This window comes from Notothenia coriiceps, unplaced genomic scaffold (assembly GCF_000735185.1).
Source record: "Notothenia coriiceps isolate Sejong01 unplaced genomic scaffold, NC01 NC01_scaffold00033415, whole genome shotgun sequence".
Classification (NCBI taxonomy): Eukaryota; Metazoa; Chordata; class Actinopteri; order Perciformes; family Nototheniidae; genus Notothenia; species Notothenia coriiceps.
In genome coordinates, this window is record NW_011366116.1 from 137135 (window position 1) to 145677 (window position 8543).

General features: G+C 37.2%; 1 protein-coding gene and 1 long non-coding RNA gene across 3 annotated transcripts in view; one reads left to right on the forward strand and one right to left on the reverse strand.

Moving 5' to 3' along the window:
• The window catches only part of LOC104961508 (phosphoribosyltransferase domain-containing protein 1), a 10067-nt gene extending 2199 nt beyond the window's left edge, over positions 1 to 7868 (reverse strand). The window contains exons 1-9 of one of the 2 annotated variants that reach the window (XM_010789813.1): positions 7784 to 7863; positions 7496 to 7567; positions 6998 to 7104; positions 6713 to 6899; positions 4732 to 4797; positions 2697 to 2714; positions 2051 to 2133; positions 1178 to 1224; positions 577 to 653 (exon numbers count right to left, since the gene is read on the reverse strand). In XM_010789813.1, the coding sequence (XP_010788115.1) occupies positions 577 to 653; positions 1178 to 1224; positions 2051 to 2133; positions 2697 to 2714; positions 4732 to 4797; positions 6713 to 6899; positions 6998 to 7104; positions 7496 to 7528 (618 nt within the window). In that variant the 5' untranslated portion in view covers positions 7529 to 7567; positions 7784 to 7863. Of the gene's footprint in view, positions 1 to 576; positions 654 to 1177; positions 1225 to 2050; positions 2134 to 2696; positions 2715 to 4731; positions 4798 to 6712; positions 6900 to 6997; positions 7105 to 7495; positions 7568 to 7783 lie in introns of both variants that reach the window. The other variant, XM_010789814.1, reaches the window with a different exon arrangement.
• A 144-nt stretch (positions 7869 to 8012) lies between these two features.
• LOC104961509 (uncharacterized) overlaps positions 8013 to 8543 on the forward strand; it is a 767-nt gene continuing 236 nt past the window's right edge. The window contains exons 1-2 of the long non-coding RNA XR_800105.1: positions 8013 to 8263; positions 8316 to 8449. This is a non-coding gene — a long non-coding RNA (uncharacterized lncRNA). The remainder of the gene's footprint in view (positions 8264 to 8315; positions 8450 to 8543) is intronic.

An 8543-nucleotide genomic window follows, 5' to 3' on the forward strand; every position in this document is an offset into this window, starting at 1 on the left:
GTAGGTAGTAGGTGTTGAGTTCTAGTTCTTTACAGAAAAGTAATGTTATTGAAGTAGCGCATTTACTGTTCGAGTTGCTCGGTGCTTATGGACCCTAAAACTGCACTCAATACTGTAAAACCATCGCACTCCATGTACTTTGTTTACACACACCCAATCTCGTAAAAACGTAAAGTTTGGAAAAGTTTTCATCGCTACAATCTACATATTTGGTTTTCCAGTTTTCTCCCCCTTTCAAAGCATTTCTCCACTCAAAAGCCCCACCTCACCTGCTCTTCATCTCTCCCCTCTTCTTCATCTCTTCCCTACCCCTCAGGCCAATAGTTGACAAAGGAAACGACCCATGAAGTGCCCCTTCTGAAGCATGGACGACCTTTTTGAACAAAGATGGTCAAGGTCGCAGGGTGAGCGCATGTTTTTCATTTCATCTGTGTTTTCCCCACCGAGGGAAAAACCGAGTGTGTGACAACACAAGAAGAAGATATCACTTTGTCCGGCCCCCCCCCCTCCTGTCTCTTTCATCTCTTTCTCTTAGCTCTTCAAAAGGTCATGTACTGTGTGCTGCAGTGGACTTACATTCAGGTCACGGAAGTGTTCATTGTAGTCCAGAGCATAGCCCACAACAAAGTGGTTCGGGATCTCAAATCCAACATCTGTAAAGGCAAACATGGACGCTAAATTCTGAAATGGTCTTTTTTAATTAACACCATCATTTCACAAGATTTGAATCAAATGTCCCCAGCTGAAATCCAACCAGGGACATTGCCGTTATATTCTACTGGAATTAGGGAGCATTTGGATATTTTGAAGTGGCAGCAGCAAAAAACATGTAACACCTAAAAAAAGGCAAAAAAAAAAAAATCAATATCAGTTTAGGTGGGCACAATATTTGGAATATTATGACCACTTTCCCAATTTGCGAAAAATAAAGTATATTTTATCTTATCTGCCATTTAAATTTACTTTTTTGCTTCAGTTATGTATATCAGAATTGACTGGAGCGGGCTTATCAGGTCACAAAAGAGTTTTGATAATAAACAGTACTACTTCTCTCTTTACCAAGTAACAACATTTGCATAGCAACAACTTATATAAAAAGCGGGAAAAACATGCAACAGATTCCCTGTAACTTAGTGGCGTACATATCAGACACAGTAGACTGAGCAGAGGTACTCACAGTCAGTCAGACTTTCAGCCATGTTAGGAACCCTCTTCACCAACAGACTGAAACACATGAAATATAAACTTCATTTCCAAACTCTACAACTCACGTTTACTGTAACTAATCAGGACCCAAGACATTGTACACAAGTAATAACAACTTTCAGGTTCTTCAATTGCTACTTTATATTATAATGTGTTACATTTTAGCATACAAATCATGTGCCACTATATTTATTTGCTAGCTTTAGTGGCTACATCTTTTTTGATTTAATAAAATATACAAAGTATATATCAACAAATGAATCATTACTTATTTTGTATAAGATAAGCTACCCAGCAGTAATAGTAATCAAATAAACCTAATCGTTACCAAGTTAGCACCGAAGGCATATTCATTCAATAATAATTATAATAAGTCATTGGCCATTCTGCATAATGAATACTTTCTACTTTTGGTATATTTTGAGGCAAAATGTTATTTGTTTTACAATATTATATTCAGAAATGAGTGCATGACAGAGTATCTTTTGACTGAATTATGAATAATTTAAATCAAGTAAAGTATTTATTTCATCACTGCCCAGGACTTACCTAGTATTTAAAAAGTATTATAAATTGTCTTGCTGTTCATTTAATTTCAGAGATTGAACTGTAACAAATACCAAATCTACTTATATGTACCCAACATGCTTACACTTAAGTGTTAAACAAACAGTTGAGGAGATCAACTCTCAACATGACCCAGGACAGATGTTTATCTTGTTTCTGTGCATCCGAACAGACACAAACAGGAGATAGGGACAAAGTGATATCTTCTTCTTGTGTTGTCACACACTCGGTTTTTCCCTCGGTGGGGAAAACACAGATGACTGAAAAACTGGCTCACCCTGCGACCTTGACCATCTTTGGTTCAAAGGTCTCCACATGCTTCAGAAGGGCCTTCATGGTCTTTCCTGTGTCAACTATGGCCTGAGGGGAGGGAAGAGATGAAGGAAGAGGGGAGAGATGAAGAGCAGGGAGGTGGGGCTTTTGAGTGGAGAATGCTTTGAAAGGGGAGAAAACTGAAAACCAAATATGTAGATTGTAGGATGAAAAACTTTTTCCAACTTTACGTTTTTACGAGATTGATTACCGTACTAAACAAAGTACATGGAGTGCATGTTTTACATATTATCATTTTTCCATAAGCAGAGGAACAGTAAAAGATTTCAATGACATTATTTTAAAATGCCTCCCAACTGTTTCATTGGAGTTAACAACCATTGTGATATGTGTTTTTGCTCTGAGTTCGGAACCCTTTTCAAATGAAACATGATCTCAAAGAGAGAATACTTCTTTAGTCTTTTTGTCCTTTTGTACACCAAAAACAAAAGAGGCTCTTAGAAGCACAATGGCCTCTCGATCAACACGACACCCAGAAGAAGTGCAAACAAAACATTAGCAAGGTGCAAATTTGAAGGACATGCTTGATAGAATTAATTGAGTTGAAATAAAGAAACTGCTTTGCAAGTCAGAGCAGATGGAACACTCACCTCGACAATGAGCACACTCTTGGTACATGTAAAGAAAAAGAAAAAAAACATTAGTAACCTTTGGATTTTAACAGAGTTGGAGCTAAGTGAGAATAAAGGCTAGCGTGTTTGTGTGAAACGTACATTTCTTACAGATGGCGTCTATAGCAACAATGTTGCCAGCATCTGAACAAAAACAGAGCTTATTCTCTCCTCCCCAGTAATGAACATCTGTGTCTCCAGTCAGCAAAAGTCACTTCTAAGTGTCCGGGTGTTGCTCACTTTCCCTGCTGCAGGGTTTCAAATGACTCCTTGTTCCCTTGGCCGGTGTATGGGGCTCTTTGTGAGACCAGTGGAGAGTATCTATGGTTTGGGGAGAGTGATCGGAGAGAATGCAGGCGCTTGGCCAATGTTCTCTCCGTCTACACCTGAACCCTGTTACACAACACTCAGGGAAAGTGGAGGGGGACGTGTAAAAAAAAAACAAAAAACTCAAACATGACCGCTGCATGCAGGAGAATATAAACATACTATACGGTCAGTTGGGCAACAATCGTGCATTGGCAGTCATTTTGCAGCATATAGAACCATTTAAAATAATTTATAGTTCTCTTAGGATCCATATATCATGAGTGTGGGATTGTTGTAGTTTAGTCAATTAATCATGACTGTAGAAAAAGCTTTGGTATTATCCAATCATTGCTAGTGTATGAAGGCAGTAACCAAAATGCAGGCAGTAACCAAAATGCTCTCTAAGTACATTAAACTGCAGGAGGCCAATACACAAATTGGTGATAGTGTTGTTTTTGTATTTACTTTCACATGTTCAAAATGACATAACTAACATCATGATGTTTATCAGATAGGCCTATAATGACAGATTTTGACCTGATGATGGCGCTGGACGAAAGGCATAGAATCATGAAAGTTACAACAATTCATCCAAAGTGGAAGAATGTGTGACCCAACATTTCATGACCATCTATGAAATGGTTGTTGTGACATTTCACTACATATCACCAATGTTAATCTTACGATGGTCTAAATGAAGAGTAAGGGGATAACAAAGGTACTTAGTATTCATCCTCTGGGGACCATAAAATAAATTAACGTCAGTCGATCTAATAGTTATAGCGTTATTTCATTCTGGAACAAAGTTTAGGACAACACAGACAGTCTCACATTGCCCTGTCCTAAGCTCCAATTCTAGCCTGGCTTAAAAACTGATCATAACAAATTATATTTTCATTACTTTGTGAAAATAAAGGGATGCTATTAGTGTATCCACTGTCAAGCATGAAGGTGTCAGTATGACCACCCTCATACCTGAAGCTGTGACTCAACAACAGTTCTGATTATGACTGATGACACATGGTTCGTTTTTTGATTTGAGACTTTGTGGGAGGTTAACTGGGATATTTTCATTCTTGTGAAGGATTGTAAGTGAGTGATTCATGTGTTCTGTGCAAGGTGGTTGTCAGCCTTTTTGTTTTTACTCCCATTGACCTTTTAAACCGCGGCTAGAATGCATCTCAGTTAAAGGAATTCAACATTAGTCTTTTTTAAGCAAACACGTGTGGGCATATTTACGCGAGCTGAGTTAGTGATCTCATGTGAGAAGGGATCATTCCTACAGACTCCTCTGTCATCCATGCCAGAGCTCAAAAGGGATGAACAGTCAGTAAATCTGGCTTTTGGGAACGTTCATTTTCCTAAAATTCCTAATTCATAGTTAGGCTGGTCAGGGGGCTTGAAACAAAGTGACCCACGTGTGGTGGGATCAAAGAGGAGAGAAAGCTTCAACAGTGGAAGTATAGGGGAGTGATCCTGTCCAAGGGGCAATAAAAACATATTTGAAACAAAACATGTTATTCTTCTGTTTATGTTATCTAAAATGTTTATTCTCAAAGGGAAACTAATGAGTCATTTCTCTTTTGTTACAAGGTGATTACTTTCTGAAAGTTTAACTGACAGCCCCCCCTTGAGGCCAAAGTTTCATTTCATCTCAAAAACAAAAAAAACACACATTTTTTTATGCACAATTATTTATGCACACCTTTCCACGTAGGAACGACAGATCTCCACTTCCTATGATTTGCAGCTGCTCTGTTGATTGGTCATTCTGGGCAGGAAAAGATGGCAAGAGAAAGATGATTGGTATTGTTACAAACTATTTTTTTCAATATTATGCAATCATTATAAGTAATGTATATAATCGTTGTCAGTTTATTTTATTTTTGCAAAACAGATTCCTTGCGCTATTGCTTGTTCCTCAAGGAGATTTTGAAGATATATTCATTTTTTTGCCGCCAGGAATTACAATGAAAATCCGGATTGAGAAATAGCATAATGTATGTTTTCTCAAAGGTATGTTACTAGTGTTTCTCAAGAAAGAGCTGTCTGCAGCGAGACAAATGCACACAGGGAGATTAATAATACGAGACTATGAGTGTAAAATATTATTCTTTGCATAAACAAAGCCAGGCTCTCTGTTTCCACCGAAAGCCTTTAAGGATGACAGCTTTGAAGTTAGATTGTTGGGCCACAAATGCATCACTCAGATAAGAGGAGCAGTGACATGGACAAAATCCCAACCCTGGGGGCAGGTCACATGACTCCATTATGACCAGAGATGTTGAGATGGACTCACAGCGTCATTACTCAGACCCTTCCTCTAATAACAAAAGCTGCTAACTGCCCTGTTGTATGTTGATACCAAAAATAATGTTGCGTTTTTTTTTTTCTGTTTTCTGATGTATTCATTTATTTATTAATGTAATTATTACCTAATTCACATATACGCTTCAAGCTTACTTCGAAATATGTTGTGATTTTTTATATTATTATCTTTTTTATATATATTGTCCTTTTATATGTTATTGTCTTTTTCAATTTTTTGTGTTTTTATCTGTTAATCTTGATACATAATATTGTCCTAATTGTCCTTGTTGCATTGCTACTTGAATAATTATCATGATATATCATATATTAAATGAAAATGTGTTGTGACTTTGAGCAAACATCGGACATTATCGTTTGACCTCATGGTTCACCTGACCCAGCAAGTGGAAATGATCTATAATTCAGATAAGAATGCATTAAATCCCTTGGACCTTTGTGAAAGCCAATTCTGGATACATAAATAATAAAGCCTCCCCTGCGCTGAAAAAGGAGAGGAGGAATGTGACCACATGCAGAGACATGTAAATCACATCATTTTAGGTGCTCTCTGCCAAAATACACTCAAGAAAATAAGTAACTGCGGTGACGAGTGCGTAGTGAAATCATTGTAAACATCACTGTGTCATTCCCAGAGTTATTTCCTCAATTACATTCCAGGTGTTAGACAGTGCCATAAGCTGTTTCTCTTGGCAGCAAAACAGCACCAATTAGGGTGGTGTTTTCCTGACCAGAGCTCTGCAGTGGCTCCATAATCAATCGTCCTTGAGGTGTCCTGAATGTAATCTTTCCTCACTAAATATGAGCAACAATGACACCTGGTGGCTGAGCGAGAAGTCAGATGTAGCACACAGTTACAAATAAGGAGTTAAAAAGTGTCTTTAGTGCATGATGAATGTAGGGGCTTTAATTATAAGGATTATTTTGAGTATTGATTAACTGTCATTCATTTTTTTTTTAAAATATATTTATATAAACGTGTCATTCATTGTGTCGATAACATGTCAAAAAATAATGAAAATAATAATAATTATAAATTCCCAGAGGCAATTTTGATGCCCTCAAATGCTTGTTTTGGTCACTTTTCACCCAACAAATAAATACAAATGTTGTTTTTCTCAATTAATAATCTCTGAATTTAATAAAAATAATTGCTAATCACACTCTACATTTTTGCAGCGGAGAAAAAAAATAATTGAAATCCTTTTTTTTAAAGCATTTTTAATTTTTTTGTTTTTTTTACATCTGGGGACACAAAATAAAATGCAAAGCCTGCTGTGTAGTGTTAATATCTCAAATGTGTGTTTGTATGTATTAATGTGTGTACCATTTATGTGTACATTATGCCATGCACCTACTAGGTAGCTCTTGAGACGGATGAACTCCACCCGAGTCTCCAGGTACTGGTTGGAGTTGCGGCCGAGCACCTTGATGAACTCCACCAGGTCTGAACAGAACTTGTAGCCTCCCTTCAGGACGCACAGCACCATGATGTTTTTGTTGTCAGCAAAGTCATCCATGATGTAGTGGGCCAGACGCTCCACCCTGCAGGAGAAATGCATAGAAAAAAAATACAAATGAAGGCAAAAAACGTTTTTACAAATCACTTTGCATTGTTTTGTTTTTTTTTGTGTAGTTTTTACCTGTTCGTGATTATCCCATGTGGAATGTAAACACTCTCTATGTCTTCATGGTAGTGTTCAGGGTAAGTGAACAGGTCCAGACTATATCCTGGCCAGTCATCTTTCAGCTGGGACAGAAGAAGCAGTTAGTTAGTTAGTTGGGGCATGGAAGTAAATAACTGTAGACATTTAGGAAACAGGAAAAAAGGGTTCAAGCACTTTAAAAAGGCAGTTGGATTTCCAATGTCTAAAGAAGTCTAGTTTTTATGGCTATTTCACATTTCTGTATACATTTTGCTGTAGGATGTCATAAAGGGAAGCTGTGAAGGTTATTCAAAAGCTTCTTATTGTTAAATGACTCCAAAAATGACTTGGGGAATTAAGTGAACATTTTATCTCCTAACAGCAGTTCTAAAAGCTGAGCGAATAATTACACACACATACAATGACTCATTATCTGTTGAGATCAAAACTTGAGAATTGAAACTTTTGAATTCATGATATTAGCGTTAAACATACCACAATTCCTTTTTTCATCCCTGCGTTGTCCATTTGTAGTCGATGAAAATGTAGGATACAGGCCGCAGTGACCTTCAGGGGACATACACAGAAAGTTTACTTACTTACACCGGACCAAATAATGAAATACTTTACTTACTTTGAAATGTTATGGTACATGAAAGTATCTCATGTAACTCAGTCACAAGTGTTTCAATTTGACCTGAAGTTACTTTCTGTCTGTGAATGTGATCTACATTTAACTGCTAAGCCACAATAACAATCTGTTATTTCCAAAGACTTACTTACAGTTTTGTTGCCTTCCTTTCCCTCCAGCGACAATTCACAAAAACAAAGAAAGTCAAAAAATAATCCGGAGACCTTCTGGCCAGTCACATGGACTGTGGGCTCACGCTCAAGTCATTTGCGTAAAAGGACAGCGTTGTTGCAGTCGTGGAGAATTACAGGGATAATCAGCTGCATGTGATGCTATGCTGGCTTGTGGCCGTATAATGGGCCACTGCAGGACAATGAAAACACTCTGCAAAATATACTCGGTTCAGCTTTTCAAGCACATTTTATTTGGGCAGATATATTGAAGTGTTTTTACAAATGACACCTTTTCCCCTAGATTTACAGAGTATTTTAGAAAGATCATTACTTCCCCTACACTGGAAAAACTGGAACTTTGACTTTAATCAGATGGATTATGTCAACAGATTTCACATAACTGTACGCGGTTAGTTGAAAGCAACAAATATTAGGTAACATCAGGTTCAACTTAATATTATTGCTTTCAACTAACCTCATACTGTTATGCGAAATCTTTTTAACATAATACATTTGATTAAAGTCAACATTTCAGTTGTTTCAGTGTAGGTGGACCTTAAAATGGCAATAGTCCAGTGAAATATCTCAAAGAATGAGAAGACTGCTATTCAATGTGTTAATAATAAGTAACATATTCCCCAGAAGGTTTTTCTGAATGACAATAATTTGGGGATAGAAATGTATATGCATTTCATTGATTAAATGACATATCACAAAAATATGCAAACACAGAACTGTA